The sequence below is a fragment of the Camellia sinensis genome, chromosome 8 (genome assembly GCF_055761805.1).
Source record: "Camellia sinensis isolate YWXY chromosome 8, ASM5576180v1, whole genome shotgun sequence".
In the NCBI taxonomy this organism is placed as follows: Eukaryota; Viridiplantae; Streptophyta; class Magnoliopsida; order Ericales; family Theaceae; genus Camellia; species Camellia sinensis.
Genome location: NC_138968.1, coordinates 158,670,693 through 158,696,083, shown reverse-complemented (window position 1 = coordinate 158,696,083; position 25,391 = coordinate 158,670,693). Strand labels below are relative to the sequence as shown.

At 34.2% G+C, this 25,391-nt stretch overlaps 3 protein-coding genes across 7 annotated transcripts; 1 reads left to right on the top strand and 2 right to left on the bottom strand.

The window, feature by feature from the left end:
- Window positions 1-363: 363 nt before the first annotated feature.
- On the bottom strand, window positions 364-2,136 carry LOC114263927 (putative protein S-acyltransferase 7). Its single transcript, XM_028204508.2, has 4 exons — window positions 1,834-2,136; window positions 1,562-1,729; window positions 930-1,424; window positions 364-766 (listed from the first exon to the last, which is right to left on the bottom strand). The coding sequence occupies exons 1-4, from the start codon at window positions 2,119-2,121 to the stop codon at window positions 593-595; spliced, it is 1,125 nt and encodes a 374-aa protein (XP_028060309.2). The 5' UTR covers window positions 2,122-2,136; the 3' UTR covers window positions 364-592.
- A 1,329-nt stretch (window positions 2,137-3,465) lies between these two features.
- Window positions 3,466-11,598, top strand: LOC114263906 (Polynucleotidyl transferase, ribonuclease H fold protein with HRDC domain-containing protein). 4 transcript variants are annotated; one of them, XM_082883909.1, is made up of 13 exons: window positions 3,466-3,835; window positions 3,925-4,169; window positions 4,258-4,356; window positions 5,610-5,693; window positions 5,922-6,008; window positions 6,916-7,036; window positions 7,408-7,595; window positions 7,682-7,726; window positions 7,889-8,400; window positions 8,620-9,109; window positions 9,831-10,441; window positions 10,728-10,773; window positions 11,296-11,598. In XM_082883909.1, exons 1-12 carry the CDS (start codon window positions 3,610-3,612, stop codon window positions 10,771-10,773), a joined length of 2,754 nt encoding a protein of 917 aa, XP_082740035.1. In that variant the 5' UTR covers window positions 3,466-3,609; the 3' UTR covers window positions 11,296-11,598. The 4 variants fall into 4 exon arrangements, with proteins under 4 accessions (XP_082740035.1, XP_082740033.1, XP_082740034.1 ...); XM_082883908.1 differs by having other exon boundaries at window positions 3,490-3,835; window positions 3,922-4,169; XM_082883907.1 differs by lacking the exon at window positions 10,728-10,773.
- Window positions 11,599-12,098: 500 nt separating this feature from the next.
- LOC114263907 (NEDD8-activating enzyme E1 regulatory subunit AXR1) lies at window positions 12,099-23,787 on the bottom strand. Of its 2 annotated transcripts, XM_082883911.1 has the most exons (14): window positions 23,628-23,787; window positions 22,376-22,548; window positions 22,138-22,301; window positions 19,852-19,962; window positions 19,077-19,156; window positions 18,733-18,883; window positions 18,540-18,633; window positions 16,623-16,711; window positions 15,706-15,779; window positions 15,426-15,588; window positions 14,645-14,730; window positions 12,988-13,071; window positions 12,711-12,891; window positions 12,099-12,552 (listed from the first exon to the last, which is right to left on the bottom strand). In XM_082883911.1, exons 1-14 carry the CDS (start codon window positions 23,663-23,665, stop codon window positions 12,469-12,471), a joined length of 1,572 nt encoding a protein of 523 aa, XP_082740037.1. In that variant the 5' UTR covers window positions 23,666-23,787; the 3' UTR covers window positions 12,099-12,468. The 2 variants fall into 2 exon arrangements, with proteins under 2 accessions (XP_082740037.1, XP_082740038.1); XM_082883912.1 differs by lacking the exon at window positions 19,852-19,962.
- Between the last annotated feature and the right edge of the window lie 1,604 nt (window positions 23,788-25,391).

Below are 25,391 nucleotides of genomic sequence, written 5' to 3'. Positions count from 1 at the left end.
TATATTGCATACAATAAAATTATGAATACAGAATCAACTATATAAATAATTCTGATCATACATATCATATAGTGAAATCTATCATAAAAAATATAATTACACTCGACTTCTCAACTTATGTTTTATATGATTGGTTTTGTGTAGGTAGACTTCTGGATTGCAAGATGTGACTCATGTAGTGGAGGAGCAGACATCTATGGCTATCAAGGAATTGAAAGCCTTAAATGAATCCATTTCAACTCTTGTTAATGCAACTATGGATAAGACTTCGGATTGGGGAAGACAAGTGAGTACAGATGATGACTTTGGCACATATGGGATCCTGTTCTCATTAATTCTTTTTGTCCTATCTCAAATTTCTTCTTTATCACATCATGAGTTAAAATTAATAAATTTTAAGTCTTGTTTTGGCACATTATGTGACAGGGATAAGAGTACAATTCGAAATAGCTAAATCTAAGTTAACCCACGCTCAGCCAAAACAAATAACTAAAGAATTTAAACAACACACTTTCAATTTGTTGCCAACCTAGGTTCTATTTTTTAAACCCGAATTTGATTATGAAAAAAGAAAGGAAAAAAAAAAAAAAAATCACCTCACATTGCTATCACAGCGTCCAAACCACTTGGGTGTTACTTCTGCTTGGAAGTCGACTCTAGATGGTGGCAATGGCACAAGCAAAACCTCCTTAATATTGCTTAAAACCCCTTTATCATGTGGGTTTTTAGAGCCCACATAGCACTTTCGGAAATTCTCGTAAAATGTCTGTTTAAGATGCAGAGGAGACGAAAAAGAAGAGATCATCAGTAAGTCTAGTAGTTGTGAATTTTTTTGGACAAAGGTACAGAAGATCCATGCCTCGAAATTTGGTCATAGAAATTAATGCTAGGATCATCAAAGAAATTTAGTATAGGTACATCGAACCAACCTGATTTATGGCAATCAAATAGACATGGTAAGAAGCAAGGCAGCCCAAAAACCAAATAGCAGCAAAACTAAATGATGCCAATGCCACTGTTTCAGGGCAGTTCCTTAGCAAGCCAAGCAATCCTGTGCCAGCTTTGAACACTCTTTTATGGATTCTCCAGAAGCAGAATGCAAAAATGTAGGCAAAAAACACAAAGGCTGTGGCTAAAAATGTCAGGTAAAATCGATAATTTCTCAATCCAATGCATTGACCAATCCATGGACAATGGTGATCGAATTTCTCAACACAATTGTTGCAGATAGCACAGTGGCAACATCTGGGTGGTCGATAAATCTTACAAGTCCGACAATACTTCAATTTCACCTCCATTCCATTGACAGTTATCCTCTTTTTTCTGGTTCTATCACTTGTACCAACTTCTTCAACTGATGATTGATCATTTCTGGGAATAATGCCCGGATCAATCATACTAACCCCTATCAAGTTAACAAGAACCTGCATTTTCAAGAATTTAAACAAAATAAAAAAAAAATCATTAAAACATTAATTGAACCAAAGGAAAGTATTAAAGCAATATCTATAAATATAAATATGTATGTAATTGATGAAACAAAGTTGGGGTAAGGACTAACTATTAGGGTTAAAATTGTAGAAAAGATGATTATGAGACCGGGGCGATTTGGCAGATCTTGTGAAACATAAACAGAAAAAATCCAACTTGAAAGGCTAATAGAAACAGCAGTCAAGAGCAACCCTCTTGGATCCGGGCCACAAACAAGTAGTCCTCTGAAGAAAAATACCTGTGCATTAAACAACAATTGTAAAAAATTTCAACCAACAATTTAAAAAAAAATACAGGTATAATTTTGAGAAATCCTTTTTAAGTAAAGCAAAATTTGTGTACATTGTTTCCTGGCCAAACATGGTATGCTCTAGTTCTGTCGACATGGTCACCAGTGCAATGTTGTAGCCATTGATCCTCAGCAACTCTTTTCATTCTAATCAGACTTTCCCACAAAGTAACCAAAATGTTCTTGTTCTGTTCAAGAACAACAGTTTGAACATTATTTTTGTCATCATTTACCGAATGGTGTGGAGATTCGACTTTGGGTGGGTCAGAAAGGGAAATGGGTTCCATGACTTCTGAACCAATTTCATTTTCTGTCTGTTGTGGTTTGATCATGGAAGCCATCTTACATGATTTGCAGTGAATTCTTTGTTTTGGGAATAAAAGATACACAGGACAAAAAGGTAACCAACTTTTGAGAACTTTTTCTTTTTTTGGTCTGGAACTTTTGAAAACTGAAAAAACGGTTACTTTTCTTAGCCTCTGGGATTCTACCATTTAGGCCTCCGTATTCCAATTTCATTCTTTTGGTTGTATTTAATTTAATTTAATTTTGACAACATAACAATACGAGAGAACATGAAATGGGAACAAAAGATATGGCAAATTAACGACTTCATAGGTATATAGCACAATTATTTGACTGTCACAAAAAATAATGATAATCATACACATCAGATAACCCGCCATTAAAAGGATTGTTCTAATTATTTTGTTCAATCCAATGTTTTGAAAATTGGACTGCATCGGTCACTTCAACTGGTCCAAATTTCGATCCGGATCAACCCTCAAACCCAGACTAGTTTGAAAAGCTGCCTTTTTAAGCTAAACCGGCGGTAACGGTTTGTTATATATAGTCCAATAATGAAGAAATTGATGCCACAGAGAGATGAACTCAGCACTTCAAGCTTTAACGAGTATGAATTTTCACTATATCACCATGGCTCCTTGGTAATACATACGAGATATATAATATTTATTGTATTCAAAGTAATTTCTTCAAACACATGTATAATTAATATTTTTGCTAACAATATTAATATAAAAAATATATATAAACATAGAAATTTGAAAATATTTTAAATGAAAATATTTTAAATTATATAAATATTTTAAATGAATGTATTTTATTTTTTTTTAAATTATAAAAATATTTATAAAATAATTATGACGTCACGATTTGATTCTGGTTCAACCTGATAGTTGAATCAATTACCCGTCCACTCGATTCTTTTTTCGGTTCACTCATCGGTCCAGTTTTTAAAATATTAATTCAATCTATATTTTCTACCGTCAGTATTGTAATTGATTCTATGTTTATAAAATTTTTGATATATAAATTGTATTAATCGGGTATTATAGATGTCAATAATTACTGGACATGAATTACTTGATTATATATCTAAATCCACAAGAAGTTGGTAGAGTCCCCTTGCCCGAATTATGAAGTAAAGATTTTAGAGTGCATTATATAAATTTTATATTAAATTCCTAACAAACTGGTTTAGTTTAAATTTTAAATTTTATACTAATAATAATTTTATACGAGTTTGTTCCAAAATTCTTTGTTTGATTTCAGATATGTCATACTTGGGCTTACCAGTCCTCCCTTGGAGCTTCTACCCATTGGGCTCTCCATCCACTGGGCCACATAAACCTCTTGCCGCATACGTGGTCAACAACACATACTACCACAAAAATACACTACCTTCTTCCTTCCTTCGAACTGTGCTTTCAAGTTCCAGCAATCAAACACCGAGCAAGAGAGACTGTTTCAGAAAACAGAGAAAACAAAAACAGAATCAACAACAAAAAAAAACAGAAAAAACGAAAATGGAAAACAAAACGAAGATCAAAATCGCATTCACGATCGCGACAATCGCTTGCTTCGCAGCAATCTCCGTCTTCATCACCGCACAGTATCGAAAGCAACGAAAGCAAAAACAACAATCTCGAAACACTTGTTACTTGAAAACAGAACCAAAGCCTCAGGACGCTTTCAAGCGAGTCTTGGCTGATAACTCATTCTCTCCATTCAAACACCTCAACCACAACAAAGGTAAACTCATTTGCTTCTCACACTCTCTAAAACCCTCGCTAAATAGAGATTCGTTAAACCCTAGTTAAATTTGGTGGTGTTTTTAGCAGAGAATTTGAGTAGCGAACACCCTTACAAAGCCGAGATTGAGGCTCTATTGAAGAGTGATCGAGTCGAATTCGAATTCGTTGATGATGGAAATGTGGATTTGGAATTGAGCGATTCGTATGTTTGGATTGAAAAAGAGTCGCAGTTGCAGGAACTTGTTGATGTGTTGAGTAAAGAAAGAGTGTTTGCTGTTGATACTGAACAGCATAGCTTGCGATCCTTTTTAGGCTTTACAGCTCTTATACAGGTAAAAAACCTTAATTGTCTCTCTTTTTGGAGTGTATATGTTTGTTTGTCTATTTTATACATGTACTTATAGTATGAATTTTGAATAGATATCAACTCGGAGGGAAGATTTTCTGGTTGACACGATTGCTCTGCATGATGCAATGGGTATTCTTCGTCCTGTTTTTGCCAATCCTGCAATTTGTAAGGTAGTTTAGGACTACATTGTGCTTTGTCATGACTTCTGTATCTTGTTAAGTTATTGGTCCGTTAAAAATGCTAGGTATCATAACAAAACATATGAAAATCCAATGTTTTATCCCAGATAGGAAATATATTCAATTGTTATATCAGTTAGTATCATATTTGGCGAGACTGAGAAAAGAAGGCGATGCAGCAAATGCTAATTGACGATCGCTAATGTTAGAAGTAATTATATCTTGCTAGAAGGTATATATACACACTCGATGAGTGAGCGATACTATATTATATTCAACATTTAAAAGGAAAAAAAGAAATTTGAAAAAATATATGCTGCCAAATATACGTTTTTTTTTCCTTCTTTTCATCCATTTTCCATTGACCAATGAAAAGGTTGTGAAATTTAAATGTTTCACAAAATTGTAAGATCAATTCACCATCAAGAAGGATCCATAATTGGCAGAATGAACACAATGTATATACTAGTTATTACACCCTCACACTGTACTATCAAATCATCTAGATTAGGAGCATTACCTTCAAAGAAAAACCCCAAAAACATACCTTCAGCCACAAATACCATTAATGAAATTTAATGAACAACTGAACATAATAAGAAAAAACACTCACACTGCAATGTAATATTTAGCCTAACATGTCCAAGCTGTTTTTGGTTCATCAAATAATGAACAGTGCACTTGCCTTGAATGAATATAAAAGAAAAGAGGAGGGTAGTAATAGACTAATAGTACCTTGCAAGAATAGATTTCAGGGAGAATAGCACTCCATCCTTCAACACCATGACTGAAACTAACAATAACCTGAACGACATGATTTATGGCACCACTTCCTTTCCTTCTTCCATTTGTTGGTCTCCTTTTCCTTCTATTTACGGTTGAGTCATAGTTGTGAAAAAATAGAACTCTTTAGCAATTACCAAGATGTGAGCAGTTATTATAAATAAGATGTATGATGTTTCCCCTTATAAAAAGTCATTTGCTCGGTAAGAAAGTAATTTTTGTGTGGATAAATTTGGATATTAAAAACATTGACACAACTTCACTTTTCGGAAAACATCAAACTAATCTTCATACGCATATATTTGTGTACATTAGCATTTGGCCTCCTTCGTGTGGCTTCAGTGTGAACTGTATTATTTAATAATTCCGTTGGAATTTTATTCTTCCCAAGTTTTTTTTTCTTTTTTTTTTTGGATGTTATGATAATTTGGTGATTAGTGGGAATAAATTCTGCTGTGTAGGTGTTTCATGGTGCTGACAATGATGTTCTTTGGCTGCAAAGAGATTTTCATATTTACATTGTTAATTTATTTGATACTGCAAAGGTGAGATGTTAGTGCTTAATTATGCTTCTTGTTTTCTCACGCAATATGGGTTATTTGGATTTTCTCGTGATTAAATGAATTTTGCATAAAAACTGGGGGTATGGAGATGGGAGGCCTTGAAGGGGAGATGTTTCCTTCTTCTAGATATTTTATACTATCTACAACTTCTGAATATTGTGATTGTGTGGCATGTCATTTGACTTGGCTGTTGATGTAATTATATTGCAGGCTTGTGAGGTGCTATTGAAGCCCCAAAAATCATTAGCATACTTACTTGAAACATACTGTGGTGTCATCACAAACAAACAGTTACAGGTTTGGACTTGGGCTTACGTTTATGCATATTCTATCATCCGCTTTCAGTGATTGTATGATGTGTTATTTTCTTAGCTTATGTACTTTTGTATGTGAAAGGGAAAAGAAACTTGTTCTAGAGAATAAAATGTGTGTGAAGGAGGAAAAGGAATCATCCAAAGAAGAGAAGAAAATTCATCAAACATTAGCACAAAAATTAAGTAGAGAGCAGACACATTAATGAGGCACTACCACAATTTGTACCAATACACCAAATTTTATGATAGTAGGACGACATGGAAATAATGGGGACTCCACATCCTATGTACTGAAAAAGAAGTGTGTACAAAAGGGAATGTAGATGTTTTGCCTCCTTAATGTACCTCATTCTCTGTCCCCTTAATGTTATTGGTCTACATAATCACTTGTGATAAATAATGAATCCATTGTTAAAGAAACCTTCCTTCACACATGTTTTTATAATTATCCCAAATGATGATGCGGCCCAATAAAATTATGGGGATAGATAAGGTGATACCAAAGGACGTAGAGGATTTTGATTCAACAAAAAGTTCTAATATCTATTTTAGAAAGACACATTCATAAATAAATTCGAAGTGTTAAGCTATTTTTATAAATAAAAATTTTTAGGCTTTAGAAATCATAAATTAAAAGGCCTACGAAGTAATTAATGAGTATAAATTCACATTATTTGAAATTTAATATTGAATTTCCAGTCTTGTGACTCCTATGGAGATGCACTTGTGCTTTGTAAGTCTTGCTCTTGATGCATAAGCCTATTGGCATCTTAGGCTCTTTCAACAGGCAACAGATTAAAAACATGCATTTGGTTATTCAAAGTCTGTAAATAACACTGTTTTTTATCAAACAGTCATCGTGACTTATTTGTTCTCTCTTCAAATTGTAGCGTGAAGACTGGAGACAGCGTCCACTGCTGGTAGAAATGGTGCAATATGCTCTAACAGATGCCCATTATTTGTTGTATATTGCGCATTGTCTTGCTTCCGAGCTAATACAACAGGACAGTGGTATGGCTTGTATCTCATGTCTGTGTTTCTAGTAAAGCATTACAAGGTCTGCCTGCATTGGCAGTGAAATTTATTATGTGATTAGGCTGGTTAAGTTTTGGTTTAGTAAGTAGGTACATTTTTCCACTATTCTTGCAACATTGCTACTGAGAGGTATCCCTCAGAGATGGAAAAGAAAATAGTTATTGGCTTATTGCATGTAGGTTCGTGTGGTACACAAATTATTCTTGTTTTGTAGCGTTTTACTGAAAACAGTTGTATTGTTTGTTACCAACTTAGGCTCAAGCATAGTGTCTGTAGCATACAACCTTTTTAATTTGGTATTTTGTACTCTTCATAGCATCAAAATTCTAAATATTTTAGTTTATCAGAAAATTCAGCTTCTCCCGATGACAAATTCCGTTTTGTTCTCGAGGCCAGCCGGCGTTCAAATGCAATTTGTCTGCAACTTTTCTCTAAAGAGATTGAGGCTTCTCCAGGAGAGTCTGCTGCTTCATCAATTATTTCTCGTAATTTGAATGATCAAGGAGGTCTTTCATCACATTTTAGTGACACTCAGGTGTGCTTTCTAATATTGTGTCTTAGGTATTAATAAAAGCTACCCCGTCTAAATGTGCCTAATCTTTCCATGAATTTTTCATTCAGTTTCAGGATCTAGTGAGAAGATTGTGTACCTGGAGGGATTTAATGGTTTGTGTTATCTTAGCATCTTTGTAGCATCTTTAGTTCTTCTAAATTAGAATTAGTTCTTTATACAACATGCAGTACTATATATTTATTATGTTGTGTTTGGGGGAAATTGCAAATTTATTTATATGCACTGGGCTCATTTTTTTGTACTCTCCCTTTCAGGCACGCGTTCATGATGAGAGCTTGAGATATGTATTATCAGATCATGCTATTATTAGTCTTGCGCATAAAGTTCCAGCATCTGAAACAGAAATTTATGACTCCGCATCCCAAGCTGATTTAAACGTTGATTCTTCAAATCTTATTGTTTCTCTCCAATCTCCATCACCTGTTATTTGTAGTCATTTGGAAGACTTTGATTATTTGTTCCAAGACGAGATAAACAACCTGGAAGATATTTTTCAACTGATTCTTCAAAACCACCTGGGTCCGAATGGGAGCTGCCCTCTGACTGTTTATAATTATGCTTTGTTGTCTAGAAATAACCTCATACTAGCAAATAGGCTCGTTTCCAAACAAAACGGATTTAGAAATGCAAAACAACTTGGTAAGAAGGCATCTCGAGAGCTATTTGTTCAAAAATTTTCTTGCAAATCTCCTGTTTATCATAATTGTAGGATCTATGCAAATGATGGACGGTTACTATGCTATTGTGATCGCAGAAAGCTTGAGTGGTTAGTGGGATACTTCTTTTCCTATTGATTTAATTAAAATTGTGTTTGTACATGCATACAAATATTCCTACATAATTATTACCTACATAATAGGTCAATTAAATTTGTGTATAAATTTGTACTTTATTCATACATACATATATACAACATCTACATATGTCTATATTTATATACAAATGAGCTACTGAACTTCGAATTTGTTTAATCTACCTCCTGCAGGTATCTTCGTAGAGATCTAGCAAAAATTGTTGATGAGAATCCACCTGCCATTATGCTTTTATTTGAACCTAAAGGTCGTCCAGAAGATGAGGATAATGACTTCTACATTCATAGTAAGAAAAATATATGTGTTGGCTGTGGTGAAGGAAATCACTATTTACGCTACCGAATAATACCATCATGCTACAGAATGCACTTTCCAGAGCATCTGAAAAGCCATCGTTCTCATGATATTGTCTTACTTTGTGTGGACTGTCATGAAATTGCTCATGCTGCTGCTGAGAAGTATAAGAAACAGATTGCTGCAGAATTTGGAATACCACTTTTCGTTCGTAAAGTAGTTGATTCTAGACAAACCCAAGATGCATCTGGGACATCTGCATCTTATGATGGGACAGGTGTGTCTCCTCTACAATTGCGAACGGCAGCTATGGCTCTCCTACGCCATGGCCAGAGAATGCCATCCAATCGCCGTGAGGAACTGATTCAGGTGTTGAACTTTACTGCTGTTTCTTTTTCTTTTTTTCCTTTTTTGTAGTAAAGATGTTATATTTGTAATTACTTTCTGTTGTCGGACAATATGCATCTGGGCACTGTTTAGACAATATACATTTTCCCGTCAACCTTTATTTGTGCATGCATTGATTATAATGATGCTCATTGCCTGACAAGAGTCGGGAACTTGGCATTAGTAGCACATTCTTGTGGATTTTGCCCCTTCCTAGTGTTCTTCTCACTGTGTTTAAAGGAGGTAAACTGGTTAGGGTAACAAAAAACTTAGTCACTTAATGGAACATGATAAGAATGTCTTGGAGCCAGTATTGTAAGAAAGCTGGATGCTTGGTATAATTCTGTATTTGGAAGTGAAATATGCTACTATTTAAATAAACATAATTTGTGTCAGGAACTCCTTTTCTATGCATGTTTAAAATTGAAGAAAAATGCTATTACCTAATGTTTTCCATTAACTACATATTGGAACCTTTTTTATTTTCATGAGTTAAAGGGCAGTTGTAGTGCATGAGGTTCCCACCACTATGGAGTCTAGGGAGATGTATGTAGCCTTACCCCACGGACATCTTGCCGTTCCTAGACCCCCTGCTTTAGCGGGAGCCTCATGCACAGGGTCATGATTTTCTTTATCTTTTCATGAGTTTGAGTTTGGAAAACTTTTGGAGAGTTATTTAGTTGCTATTATTTCATGATTTCAGATTGTCATGAAGTATTATGGAGGGCGGGAAATATCAGAGGAAGATTTGGAAAGAGCTCTGCTAGTAGGAATGACTCCTCATGAGAGACGACGCCTTGTGAAAAAGAGGGGATCAGCATATAAAAAGTCTACTAAGAGTGTCATTTCAGAGGAGCAGGAGAGTTGTGATTCACTTGCTTCTACAGGAAAAACATGTAGCAAAGAAGATAGTAACCTTTTGGCAGCAGAGGATATGGATGTAAGCAGCTTCACCTTATGTTCTGATCTGGATGTTAATGCAGAAATCTTGGCTGATAATAACGAGGCCACTGACTCTGACAGAAGTAGAGTTTATGAGACTAAATGCATCTCCATTGTGGATACTGATGTTAATGAAAGTATAAGTCCATCGAATGGTACAGTAAATTCAGTTTCTGATGGAACTATCTCACCTAAACATAATCCAAAGCTATCACTACTGGGACATGGACCACATGGGAAACAAGTTGTGGATCATCTACTGAAAGAATATGGGGAAGATGGAATTAGTCAGTTTTGCCAGAGATGGAGACAAGTCTTTGTTGAAGCTGTCCATCCTCATTTTTTACCTGCTGGCTGGGACGTAATGCACAGGTATACTGCTTCTTGATTTTTCTTTTTATCCTCTGCATCTTCTTTTTATATTTTGGATAGTTATTATCAAGTCAGATGCATAAGAATGTTATGCTAAAAAATAGTAGGTCGAATTATGTTTTGGGGGTCAATGGGTTGCATTTTGATGTTCATATCTTGATTGAATTTGGAAGTGGGCTTCCCTTCCAAATCCATTTCTAGATGTGAATTTGGATTGTCTAATATCTTGGTCTTTGAAGTTTAGATTTTAAGGATTTTGTAGTCATTGCCAATACTGGTACTGCAGGACTGCAAGTCTGCAACTGATGCCTCCACCATATCTGCTTCTTTAGGTAAATGATTTAAATAACAGAGTCCACAGTTTTTTCATCTACAAATTTTATACAGACAGATATTAACCAATTGAGTTGTGAATGGAAAATGAACACTAGATATTTTGTTCTTATCACTCTCAGAAGACTGCTGAAAGGAAACTTTTTTTGTTCAGTATTTATGTGTAATTTTTGTAGAGTTGTATCCAAAACTTGCATCATGTTTATTTATGTGTAACTTTTTTTGTTCAGAAGTGCAATTTTTGTGTTTGGGGGGGAGTTGCAGAAACATAGGAAATATTGCTTCAAAAGGCTTAATTCTTGTTTATTGCATATAATTGGGTGTCATAACTAGTAGGCATAGATTCTCCATTGCGCACGGATTGGATATTGAATCACACACAGCTATTGATGCAAGTTTTAACTTCTTGACTATGCTCTAGGTTGTATCTTTATATTTTAGAAAAATGGATAAACATGTTTGACAACTGAATCTTTGCTGGTTTATGCAAAGGATTTGATGTTAGACAATTTTTTTTCCAGTGGTAGAAGAGACTTTGGCGAATACAGTGTGTACAATCCTGCCAAGAAAGTTTCTGCAACTGCTCAGGATTAGCTTCACACAATCAAGGTACTACTGCAGTTCAGAGATCATGCAAAGTTCATATGCCAGCATTACACATTGCATTCACATCAAACAATAGTTTTTTTCCTTTTTTTTGTTTTTGTGAATTGAGCAGAGAGAATTCTCAGTTTAAAGCTCCCATTCTGTTGTATGTTACTCAATTTTTTGTATTTTCAATCCTTTTAATCTGCAATAAGAGAAGTAATCTCCGCCTGTGACTATGATGTGGATCATCTGATTGCCTTATCCATTTGCATTTCATGTTCTTTTTCATATTTTTAAACTCTATTAAAAAGTTTTTATGGGTAACTGTGGTAGGGTCATGAATTTCCTTTTAGCAAGTGGTGTTAACATTTTGCTATATGATCATTGGATTACTTCCATTCTAGAGGTTACAAGCTCCTTCACACCCCATGTTCCATTCATGGAAGCTTTGAAATTAACTGACTGTAGTCTTTGCTATGTTGTTTTATAACCTCGTATAGCCTGAATACGTTGCAATCCTTGGTGCGTAAGAATGGTGTCAAATACATTGGGGCATTTACTCATTTTATTATGAGAGAGAGAGAGAGAGAAAAGCATAGTGCGTGAGGACCAGTATGACCCATGGGATTGTTTTTTGAAACAAAATGATCGACATTCCACACCTACTTAATAGCAACAGAAATGCTCTATACATATACGATATTCCCAACAAAATCATTCAAAAAAAAACATTCAGTATTTGAAATCTACGAATTAGATTCATCATTGTGAGGAGCCTCACAACATGTTTTCAAATCCATGTCAAATTCTATGACTAGATTGCCTTTTCCTTGTATTCTATTTAGTTTCTCTCTCATAGTTTTTTTCAAATGAAATAGTTACAAAAACTTTCAGAGGAGCCCATGTAACCTGCCCCACCGCTTAATAAAAGAAGAATCATTTGGATCTCATATAGCCTTGCCAAAACAAGACCATTGTTCTGCCAATCAAACTAAAAGAGTGAAGATCCATCAGTCTTGAGGGTTTAGGACTAAGTTGCACTGGTCCGAATGAGAAACAAAAGCTGATACGAGTTGCTTGTAAAGCATTTCCAACCCAAATACCCACTATAATGACAAAAGCTGAGACTTGTGGTCAATGCCGTTGAAGATGAAAGTTCCAGACATAGGAACAAATTGCCTCGTGATCAGCTGTAATGAAGACAACAAATGATATCTCAGATCACAATTAAAAATATATATATATATATACTAACTTCTTCCAGCAAAATTGCAAGAAATGACTGAACCACCAATACAACATAATTTTGCAAATGAGCTTATTGTGAAATCAAGATAGAAAATGCAACCTTGATAACTTCCTGCGATGCAATTCCCCCAATGAAAGCAGCAACTGCATGGAGCTCTGCAGCACCATATCTGCACATCTCATTGGTAAGGTCTTCTGTCAAGGTTGAGCCATTGCAACCCAAGTCACTAAGTAGGCCAACAGCTGTAATTTTCAATCGAGATATATCCTCATCCATCTCTCTGTTGAAAATTAGTTATGCATTTTCAGGTCATGAGCTAGGCAGAAAAGCTTTTAAAAAATACATATGGAAGTTGGTCTGTAGCATCAGGTGTTACCCATCAAATTGGCCAGGGAAACTGTTATAGTTTGTGGCAAACCGGTCAACAGCTCGAAGCAGAATATAGAACCCTACAGCGATACTGCCAACATAAAGAAGAAAACTAAAGATTGTGGACTTTCACAATTTAAATAAAACTGTCAGTGATAAGCAAGGCAACGTGCATTCATTTTTTTAACCGTATTTTTTCACGTTGGATTAATTTGAAAAATAAATTCCAGTAGTTCACAAAGTGACGGGAGTCAATAAAGTTAATACAAGCTTTCTCAGATTGACCGCCACTAACTACGAGATAATTCCAAACATATGACCCAAAACTACGAGACAAACCAAACAGATAAAACACCACTAACTTCTGATAACAACAGCTATCTGTAATTGAGATTGTAAATTAACTAATACTCCAATCAATTAATATAAAGACACAAAAATACAGCCATTTGTCTGTGCTTTTTCTCATCCCTTTTTATTATGTAAGGGATGATTGGTCCCTTGTTCTGAAAAATTGAGTGAGGGGAAATCAGGAAAATAAGTTTTTTCTTATTTTCATGAAAAAAATCAGAAAAATAGTAATCAATGGCAATTCATGTATAAAACAAAGTGGTAACCCAGAAAGACAACCAATGACACGCAGCACTGTTCTTCGAATCTCATAGCGCTTACGTCAAGTTCACAATGAATGGCAAGGAAATTTCTCTTCCAACCCATGAAGGATTCGTTCAGGCCCAATTGAATCAATAGATGTGGGATTACTGTTCTTAGGAGCAGCAGTGGGCAAATACCCTGGTCCCGAAGCGAATGGCTTGTTTGCTAGTGGAATCATAGGCTTTAGATTCAACAGTAGAGATGCCGCAGAAGTCACTTCAGGGCAATAGGGAGTATAATCAGTCCACGTGCAGATTCCAAAATAGGTTGAGGAAAAAGAAAAATCACAATCCCCTGGAGCAACTCCAGCAATGTAGTATTGGAGTGATTTTTTTATTTTATTTTTTTATTTTTTATTATTATTATTTTTTTTGTTGCTATTATAAGTTCATACCATATAACACCGCTACACCTAAATACTACACTGTTGGAGTTGCTCTTATGAATCGGCCTTTTAGTTATTGGCAAAAGCATCTGTCAGAACAGAGCTCAGAGTGCCAGGTCTCCCCTGTGAGCAGATGAGGAGCTTGAGATATCTTTAAAATCCCTTGATATAAGAGTCCAACAATAGACTCTATGTATGATTATGTCATAAATGATCACTGATACCAGAGCCAAACAAAAAAAGTCAGACCAACTATAACTAGCCACCTCAAATCAACAGCTCTCTCTCTCTCTCTCTCAAACTAATCTTGTAGATATCCAGTCGAAATTAAATGTTCCTGTCCACAGAACCCAAAAGAGATCGATTTCCAGGGGTTCGTTCTTTTGTTTTCCATCTATTGTGTTTAATAAACATTGTTAAGTGAATTACTTTGCTTTATGTAAATTTAAGCAGCTTTCTTTTGGCCAACGGTTTTGCACATCAGGAAGCTTTCTACATATTGAGTCTACACAAGCAGCTATTAACAGTTCAAATAAACATCACAAATTACTTTTCAAATCTGTAGGATGTAGTGCATTTTATTGATGGATGATTTCTGTAACTGTAAAAAGATGGCATCACATACCTGTAGTCTTCATCTGTTAGATACTTCTGCAACTCTGGTAGTACAGGAGAGTTGAATTCATCCTCAAGGAGACGGTACCTGCATACCTAAAAAGAAGAAATGAAATTATTGAAAGACTCCTACTCAAATATCTGGGTAATGATGTGGTGAGGGAAGAAAAAGTGTTGGATGAGGAAAAGAATTGAAGACTTTTGGAAATTTGAATTTATTAGGAATTATACTAATATTAGAATATTAAAGATTTCATTGGATGCCTATAGATAGGTATTTGTTGACATAGTAACAAACAATTTTTTTTGGTTAGGTAACATATAATCACAAATCACATAATGCTCTTTTTCATGCTGATATGTTCATATATATGGAAGCCTCTATCATAATTCATAAGGACTACCTCCACTTAGTCAGCTAACAACAACAATGCCGTAAAAACAAAAGACACAGAAATAATTGCATTGATTCAAGAAGAGAATTGATAATGAAGCTATGACCAGAGTATTAATGTGAAGATAGGATAAAGTAAAAGTGAGTTGCCCATAGTACCTAAAAGAATATAATTAGATAAGCTTCAACACTAAACAGTCACTTCGGGGAGGTGTACATCAATCATATAGTTGTTTTTTTCTTTACAACTTAGCATATGATATAAAAAAAAAAAAAAAAAAATAGAGTGGATATAACATCAACAATAAGGACAATTAGTTTTCTATTAAATCAGGGGAGATATAGCTGGTAGCATATTGAATTGGGGAAAAAAACTGTAGTAACAGAATGTGCTTACTGTGAGCTTTCTGGCATTTTTACAGAAGCTTTTTATCATTGTCTTAGAGATACTATCTGGATCTCTCCCAATTTTCTTTAGAATATTTCTGACGCTTTGCTCAATAACAAAAAAATCAGCCTCAGCCTTGGCTTGATAGATCTTCTGCAGGTTTACATATAACCTGCAAAGGAATAAAACAAACTCAAATTTCACCAAATTAGATTTCCTTTCTTAAAAAAGAAACAAGAAAAAAAGAAAATGAAAGAGGATGTCCTTGGAGAAAATGAAAGTCACAAACTCGGTAGAAGATGTCATATCCGGTATTGATCCCTCAAGAGGTGTCTCCCCCCGACCTTCATTAGCAATGAACTCCTGAAATGTAAAGAAAGCAAGGGAATTTTTTTTTTTTTTTTTTTTTTTCAACATTTAAATGAATGAATGCAAGTAACATTTTTATTTAACTCCTCAATTAACACAGGTATAGGGGGGAAAATCACAATTAATTAATCCTGATCCATCAAAAATATAAAACTGGTTTTGTTGATAATTCACACTTTTTCTGTTCAAGGCTTGTGCGCACACATAAACATACGAGAACAAAGAGATTGATTTTGGCATATGCTGGATAATTTTGAAAATTGCCATCTTTAGATCATCACAGGGTCATCTCCAGAAGACTGATCAGGATTCTAAAACTTAGGTTCTCAAGGTATTATTAACTGCTTGTACAGTCAAGGATGACTAGTACAGACACAATAACAAAAATATGCATGCAGGCAAGAGAGAAGGAGAACAAAAGAGGGACCGAGTTTTAGATGGAAAACACAGCATTATGAAAAAAGCAAGAAGCAAATCCTTTAAAATATCCATCAAAGAAAAGGTAAGTAAAAAGATGGGTGTCCTTAATATGGTCTACAAACAGGCTCAAAAGGTAGATAATTAACATGCAGCCATTAATAGTACTGATTGCCTACTCCAACCTTACTAGTTCCTTTTAATTGAGCCCCACACACACACACACACACAAAGGCACTTCCCCAATTGTAAAGGTGATCAGCAATCCACAAGGCTACATAGAGTATTGGGCATAGAGCACAAGTACTAAAAAACAAACCAAGAGCCCAAGTGATTTAAGTAGAGCAAAATACATGAGAATATTCACAAACTAAGAATCAGCCCCACAAACAATCAGGCTTCCAAAATCTGAGAAATTACCTTTAGAGCTGCCACCATCACCCAAAAATCAGATGAATTAGAATCAACATCAGCACGACTATCATTAATTATCCACTGTAGATTTGAACCTGACATGCCAAACATGAGATAAAATTAACCATCTAATTATGTGCTACAGGTATGATTCACAGTTAATTACAGTAGGATGGAAGCTCCATAAGCCATATTTGCCAACTACTTAAAATTACGAATTCTGCTCCTATAATATCAGGCTAAATTATAAAAATGTTACTTGCCCATAAAAATCAATTAAAAAGCATGCCCAAAAAAAATTCACATTTTCCTATCATCTTCAACTGCAAAGCGGACTGCATAATACACACAAAGATGCTCATTGCATACTTTGAATGCACTCGGGGGGTCTGAAAATCTTTATCTGCCACATATTACAATCATGATTGAAATCCCAAAGCTTCTTGATGATTGGACAAAACACAAGAACAGTCGAATTTAAATAGAATAAAAAACTGTAAGGTTGAGGGACTTATTGGAGGCAGACTTGCTAAACCAACTGAAAAAACAATGGTAGAAAAATATTTGATGAACCATGAGAGAAATGAAAAGTACTCAAGGTAGAATATAAACACAATTCCTTATCATTGCAACTGTAAAAAGGTAGGATTTATTCAAATAAGTTTAATTCTCATATTCATCCATAATCTATCAGTTCAAAATACCAAGACTTGGCCAAGTGACAGCTATTTTTCTCAATACTGGATTCCCCTAAGAGGGCTGATTGTCTATAGAAACAATGCAACAGGTTCACAATGACAGAGGTTATATAATATCTTCGCCATGCCTCAACAACTATGCATGAATTTCTTCACACTAGTATCGCTCCAAATAAATTAGACAACATCCCTTACCAGCAAGTTACAGCTTAGTCCAGTGTCCAGGTGGCATTACAGGCGATGACATGGCAACAGGCAGAGAGAACAAACCAACTCAACTCAAGTGGGTTTAGGTTTGTTTCAAAAATTGTATTTTTGTGATGTAGATGGATACATAAAATTGAAGAGGAATTTAGACCTTAAAATATTAATCTATGCCAGTGATCACCTTCCTTTCTCCAAGTCTTGACAACAGCTATGTGAAATATAAGGCACAAAATACAACACAGGTGTAGCTCTTTAACAAACAAGAGAATGAGCAAATGAGAAGAAAGGGAATACGAAAAATCAAACTAATGCAAGTGCAATCAGTCTAATAATCTACAACCACTATGTGTTTTGGGATTGACCAATACAAGAAGACATCAATTGATTTATTCCAACAAGACTGTTCTTGTAATATATCAGTGCCATAATATTTTTCCAACGGAAATGCTAAAAACAGCGTTGGAAAACATGTATAAAGTGCATTTAATTTTGTAAAGAATGAATAAAAATATGTAAAAGTGATTTGGGATATTTAAAATGTATGTTGGGATTATAAATATTTTGGCATTATGTAGTTCTTACTGACAGACCTTAGAGCTGTCATTAGCAAGACCCTTTTCCAATTCCAATAAATTTTTGCATCAATTATATGTACCATATCATGCCATTTTTTAAACCATTCTATAGCTGAATTCTGAAGATGTTAGATGTTCAGATCCTGATCTTTAATTAATTTCTTTGCCCTTGTGTGGAACAAGAAAACTGCCCAAGCAAAACCATTTGAAGTTTAGAGTTTTCTTTTGTGTTAGGCAACATTGATATTAGTTTCTCTAGTTTTTTTTTTTTTTTTTTTTTTTGAACCTCATTGGCATGGGCCATCATAACGACAGCAAATTCAGTGATCAGATCAGAGGCTCACACTGGGCTCGAGGTCAGTCCTAATTGAGAGCCATTGATTGGTAGATTACATGCTCATGCAGATAAACAAGGGTAACATGCATTAAAATCATGTACTTACTAATACCCCGAGGAGCAAATACTTTAAATGATGCCTCAACCGCTTCTTTGTAGTTGTCTTCATCCATTGCTCTCATCCTGGCTCTTATTAGTTCCTAAGATGTTCAACGTCCCAATCATCCCAATCAAGCCACCGTAGTATACAGCAATAGAACAAAAAGGATAAGATGAAATGTGCGACTAAATGTGCAAACCTTGAACTCCTTTTTCTCTTCCCTGGTTGATGGAAGGCTTCCACCATGAGTTTTGGCCCACTCATCTGCCACCTTCAAAAGAATGATAACATATGGTGTGTGTTTATGGACAACAGAATCAGCCACATTCAAGTCAATTGTTTCTGCAAAGCTATCATTGACAAACATGCAATCAGCTTCTCACTTAAGATGTAAGCTGCTTAGATACACGGTAAAAAATAAAATCCATTAGCTTTTACAGTTCAGTAACTGATGTGCCAAAATAAACACACAGAAAAGCCAAACAGAGAGAGAGAGAGAGAGAGAGAGGGGGGGGGGGGGGGGGGGGGACTTAAGACCCATACCTTCTAAGCTCAGGCCATGGGCTATTTAGCCGGAGATCATCTAGAAAATGATCAGGCTTTGACTCGATCACTGTATGCTCCTGCCTCACAGAAGCAAAGTAATATTAGCACCTCCATTCTAGAGAAATTACAAATCTGATATTTTCTTAGGGGTAAGGAAAGTTGAACCCATAACCTCATACCAAGTGAGGTATATGGACTCTGGCCTAACCCCAGTTGTTCCGCTAGGCTTAGTTTCTACTCTTGCATTTCTTTCAATTCAAAACAACCCTGAATCAAATCCCACCTCACCATGGAAAGAGCAAAGAAAATTTTTCATTCTTATATAAGCAAACAACCACATAAGACATCCGTGGTTGGCAAACCTAAGAAACTTCTGATAAGGAATCAAAATGTTTTCATCCATGTCATCCCTTCAATTTCTATAGCCACTACCATCCTGATACTAATTTTTTTAAATAGCAATTTAATGAGTGTTTGGTATTGTTTTTATTTTCTGTTTGGGTTCTCGAAAACAGAAAAAACAAACCTAACTCGAAAAACTTGTTTGGCAAACCAATTTTGGGAAATTTTCTAAATGCCCTTCTTTTAGTAAACATTTTAAAATTATTTTCTGAATTTTTTAAACTTGTTTTCACAGAAATTGAAATTTTCTGAACTTCTCATTGCTTTGACATTTTGTTTTCAATAAAAGAAAAGAAAACATCAAAAAGGAAACTATACCAAACCCAAAACAAAAAAAAAAAAAGCAATCATATATGTTCAGGCTCATTACCTTCACACTGACCCGAACAAACCCAGTAAGGCCATAGGAGCGTGCAAATATCAACATAACATTTGCTTCCCGACAGATTCTATCCAACTTCACCATTGACTCTTCCACTAGCTGACAGTACAATAAGACCATCCGCATCAAAGATGAAAGTTTAATAACCAAAAAAATTCAAATTGTATACAACCTTATAGAAAGGAGGGGGGAAAGGCATCAAAGCACCAAATAACAATGAACCAAAAATTAAACAATGGGGCATGAACTCACATGAAAAATCAACGTTAGAAAAGACAAACCAACACAACCAACCTCCAATTTTATTTGGATTTTCAGGATTCACTTTTCAGAAAATTGAAGGTTGCGTTTGGTAGAATTTTGTAAATATGATTTGAGAGTATGAGTTGTATTTTGAGTTTGTGAGTTGTGAAATTATGATTTGAGTGTAAAAAATTTATTTGGTTATGGTTTTTGAATAGAGTGTTGAGTTGATTTTTGAATTGAGTGTGGAATTGAGTTTTGAAAGTTTAATTTGACATGTGAAGTAAGAAAATTTGTTTGGTTATGAGTTTTGGAAAGAATTTTCAAAACTTAATTCAAATTGTTATAACTCATAACAAAACACACTACTTTCACACTATTGAAAATTCTGATCAACACTCATAACCAAACTCTTTTTAAAATTCAATTAAAAAAATTTATTATTAACAGAAAATAACATTAATCAAATTTTTAATTGAAAATACTACAAAGGAAATAATTTTTTTTCAAAATAAATATTCAAAAAATTTAAATCATAAATATTTAAATAATCTAAAAAATTTAATAAGTAAAAAATTAAAATAAATATTCAAAAAATTTAAATCGTAAAAATTTAAATAATTTAAATACTAAAAAAAATTAAATAATTTAAAATGTTAATATTTTAAATTTAAAAACAACTCTACACTCAAATCGTAACCAAACACATAAAACAAAACTCAATTAATAAATTATTTTTAAAACTCATAACCAAACACAAAACTCGAAACTTCATACTACTTTCACAATTCTACACTCAAATCGTAACTAAATACATAACAACAAAATTAAAATATTTAAAAACATTTTTATAAAATAGAGTTTGAATTTATTTTTATAAAATATTTTAAATTTTAAAAAATTAAAATCGTAATATTTTGAAATTAAAATATTCAAAAAATTAAAAAAATCGTAACATATTTAAATATTAAAATATTTAAAATCTTAACAAAATTAAAATATTTAAAAAATTAAAATATTGATTTGAATTGAGTTTTAAAAAGAGTTTTGAGTTATATGTTTGGTCATGAGTTTTGAAAAGTAATGATTATGTTTTGAATTTAGTTTTGAGAAATGGGTGTAGAATTATGATTTGAAAGTTCAAAACAAACAACACACTCAAATCAATGGGTGGAACTAAAATTCGAAACTCTTATCAAACAGAGCCGAAATTTTTTGTTTTCCGTGTTTTTTTGTTTTTCATTGAATTTTTTTTAAAATTTTAGATACACTTAATATAAAACACTTAAAAAGTATAATATTTGTAAAAAAAATCTTTAGAAAATTCACTAAATACCAAAAATATATATTAAAAAGATACGAGAATTCATTACATTTTTCGTATTCTAGTGTATTTATTAATTTTTTAAAAAAAATTAAAATATTTACTTTTTAGATACATTTAAGTAAGGTACATCTAAAAAAGTAAAAAAATTGTCCAAAATTTTAAAAATATTCACTAAAAACAAAAAACTCAATTTTCAGAAAATTTAATCTAAAAAATTGAAACCAAACACACTAATTTCTTTTCAAGACTAAATCCCTTGACCTATATTCCAAGAAGAAAAAAAGTAGCCCGTGATTTACAAGATCTCTATTGATATTTGCCTCAGAAAATCAATGTGCCACCAAAAAATCTTTACTTGAATCTAAATCACTAGACCACCAATTTCTCCAGCACCACCTCCGAAAGTTGAAATTTATTGCACTAAATCAAAAACCCTATAATTGTTTAAGATCCCCAATTGCTAAAACCTACAACGTAGATAATCACTGAACTCAACCCTCCACACCTAACATCCTTTCAATCTCCACCCAACCATCATCACATATCTGAACCCTTCTTGTGTAAATATGTAGACTACTTGAAAGAAGCTTCTGGGAAGTGCTGCAACCCAATAGTTGCTGATCAAAAAAAAAAAAAAAAAAAAAAAAGCAATACATTTTAATACAGTATCACAAACACAAAACAATGATGCCAAAAATCCACACCTGGGTGGCTACCACCAAGGTAAACTGAGAAAAGAATGATGGATTTGTCTCGATTAATGTCCCTGGATACTCTTCTATAAATTTGGCTTTAACAGCATCATTTAGCTCCTGAAGAAATGCACACACGCATTTTGCTTTTGATTTCCCAACACTTGACTCGTCCACTGCCAACACCACGAGTAAAACGTAAGAACAGATATATAAGAAGTGAATAAAATGCCATAGTCAAGGCACATACCCATGAAGTTATTTCCAAGATCACCCACTTCAACTTTAGAACCATCAATAACAGTGATACTTCCAATACCACCAAGAACAAGATTTTTTAAGGTTTCAGAACCGGTAGGGCCACAGTTAAGCAAGCATATACTTGCTTTTTCAAGGGCAGCCTGTCCTTGCTCACCCCAGATCCTGCAATAAATATTAAAACTTATGACTTTATTTATGTTTCTTCAAAGAAGTATTATCACAAGAAAAAGTAATTTAAGGGGAAAAAAAGAAGCAGAAGAAGAAATAAAATAATTTTTCGAATGTTTTTTCTGAGTCCATAACCTGCAGCCAGAGTAAAACTTGGTAAAAATAAGAAATAAATAATAAAAATGGATGGTCAACAGAGTCAGCTTCTACAAACTGATCAATCCTAAAAACTAACTCAATGAGGTCCTGAAATTCTTTCCTGAGCTCAACCAAGCAAAGAATTGCCCTAATGAGTACTGGGAAGTGGGCTACTCCCCAAAAATGCCCCGCCCATAAGTTTCACACTTCAGTACTAAAATAATATAATTTAGATAAATATAAAGAGAAATGTGTTTTATTTTAAATAAGTTTGAGAGCAAATTCCCCTAAAAAATGTCATACATATTTTCTCTGGATTCTATGAACTGCAAACAGGAATGTCACCCAAAAAATCAAGTGCCCAACGCATGGAAAAAACCCCTATAACTGTTACACAATCTCCTAATAATTTCATTACCATCAAGACCCATTTCATATACACACAATTAGACACCCACAAGCAAGCAACTATACACTAATCTACAATTCCTGTTTCTCTCTTGTTTCTTCACTCAATAACTCTATCAAATACCATTCATTAAAATAAAATAAAAAGTCAAAACACGAATTCACAAGCTCATCTACCCAAATCCAGTAACAAATATCGATCAATAACAATCAACAAAACAAATTTCCCAATCTTATGACATCATATTTGTTTTGGTTATTCGTAAAAATTGGAGAACGAACCTCCAACCAAGCCAAAGGCAATAAATATTGTTATATTGGACCTGAAATTTTAATTTCTATTTGTTTTCTTAATTTTTCTCTGGAACCAAACGGAACGCAATGTGAAAACGACTAGTGGAGTAGGAAGGTGAGTGTTTAGTATCAGAAGGTTAGGGCAAGGGGATGGGGTGGGAGAAAGAAAATAAGAAGAATGTTGGAGGGCAAAAGGGTCATTGAGAAGCAGAGTAGAGAGAGAGAGAAAGTACCTGAGTTGACGATCGTACTTCGTTTTGGGCTCCGCCATTGTTGGTGTTGGACGGTTGATTGTTGCGGTGGTGGTGGTCTGTAAAAGGAAAGCTATTTGTGTTTAGCTTACTTACTACGCCCACAGTGATACCGTGAGATAGCGTGCGACGCCGTTTTTGTGAAGGATTTTTACTTGATATGGAAAAGGAAATTCTCAGACATTTTTAAAAAAAAATTTAATTATTTACAATTAAAAAAATTATATAAAAAATAATACTAAGTGTTTCTTATTTTTCCTTTTTTTTTTTAACCAGCCTATTTTTTTAAAAAAAAAAATCAGAAGTAAATTTTGAAAACTTAATATAGGAGTCAAAAAAAAATGTAAGGCCTAACAATGCGCCCAGCCCAAATAAGAAAGTCCATGGGACAAATATCACGCCCACATCTATAAAAGGAAAGCAGGATATAGAAGGTACTCTCTCTAATCTTTGCAACACAAGACAGCACAATGAATACTCTTGATTTCTTTGTCTTTTTTTTTATTTTTTATTCAAGTTGTTAACTTTACCATTAGAGTGTCCCCGGCTGATAATCCCTATTAGGTGGCGCCAATTATGTTCATCTTTGCAGATTTATAGGCGTTCAGCTCATCTTTTCGTTGGATCTCTTCAACAATTCATGTGAGAGGATTTTTCTGGATCTCACAATTGGCGTCATATGTGAGAATCATCTAAGAGAGTTCAACGAAGTAAATGGCAAATATGTTATTGTAAGTAAAACTTCAACAACACTGTGATGGTGATTTGCCTTCTCTCTTATTAAACTTATTTTTTTAATTATTTTCAAATGGGTTCTTGAATCGAATATACATCTTTGTGTGCTTACAAACTCTATGGAAATTTTTGTTCATCATAAATTTTGATGAAAAGTTTTAACATAAAACGGAGCTCATGAATTTACTTTTACATCTTCATTTTCTCTCTCAAAAAATAGATTTCACACTTTCTTGGAAAGAGCATCTTTTCTGCAATTCAATAAGATTGCTCGGCCAAACTCACCCCTGAGTCTTTGTCTATTTATTTTTTTTTTTTTTGTCTTGTAAAGCTTGTTTTAAAGTTGATTCTTGACATACATACATGTACCTATCCTAACAATTTCTTTTGACTCCAAACTTGGGTCTTTACTTTCTCTCTGTAAAAGTTGTTTGGCTAGCATGACAACACAGGTTGCTAAGTACCAATAGCTGTTAGTCAGCACTTTATTTGGGTTGACCATAAGCTCAACAACAGTACCTCTTTATTGGTGACTTGTTTTTTTGGCTCAAACAAGATGTTCTAGGCTGACCACGACTCTCTCTTTCTAGCATTATTATCAGTAATCTTTAATTTTTGGTGAGCCAAAGGTGGAGTCGCTGACCAAGTGTTTCGGTAAATCAAAGAGCCAATGAGTTACCAACCATTGCCAACCAAGCTCTCAGCAAAGACAAAGAGGACAAGCCGAACAAGCAATTTCAGCAAGAGTTATTCAGCATTTGAACCCATGCATGTGCATTTCGGCAATACCGCAACTTATGAAAGATTGCTTAGCAAAGCTACAAAGCTGTTCGGCAATGCCATGCCTCATACAAGGATACTCAACATCTCTGCTGCCTCTCTTGGCATCACTTCTGCTCGACAACACCAAAACCAAATTACATCAAAACACAACGACTCCATAATTCGGTAACATCATTACACGGCAACTTGAATAAGCAGCCACTCGACTATTTTTCAATGCTCGGCACC

Coding starts and splice junctions, on each gene's coding strand:
- LOC114263907 (XM_082883911.1), bottom strand. CDS start 23,665: ATGGCGGAGCCCAAAACGAAGTACGATCGTCAACTCAG. Junction 19,963..22,137: donor CCTTGGTGGTAGCCACCCAG/GTGTGGATTTTT, acceptor TTGTACTGTCAG/CTAGTGGAAGAGTCAATGGT. Junction 14,731..15,425: donor AAAATGCCAGAAAGCTCACA/GTAAGCACATTC, acceptor TCTTCTTTTTAG/GTATGCAGGTACCGTCTCCT.
- LOC114263906 (XM_082883906.1), top strand. CDS start 3,610: ATGGAAAACAAAACGAAGATCAAAATCGCATTCACGATCGCGACAATC. Junction 4,170..4,257: donor GCTTTACAGCTCTTATACAG/GTAAAAAACCTT, acceptor AATTTTGAATAG/ATATCAACTCGGAGGGAAGA. Junction 4,357..5,609: donor CCAATCCTGCAATTTGTAAG/GTAGTTTAGGAC, acceptor TCTGCTGTGTAG/GTGTTTCATGGTGCTGACAA.
- LOC114263927 (XM_028204508.2), bottom strand. CDS start 2,121: ATGGCTTCCATGATCAAACCACAACAGACAGAAAATGAAATTGGTTCA. Junction 1,730..1,833: donor ATGTTTGGCCAGGAAACAAT/GTACACAAATTT, acceptor TTTAATGCACAG/GTATTTTTCTTCAGAGGACT. Junction 767..929: donor ATTTGATTGCCATAAATCAG/GTTGGTTCGATG, acceptor CATCTTAAACAG/ACATTTTACGAGAATTTCCG.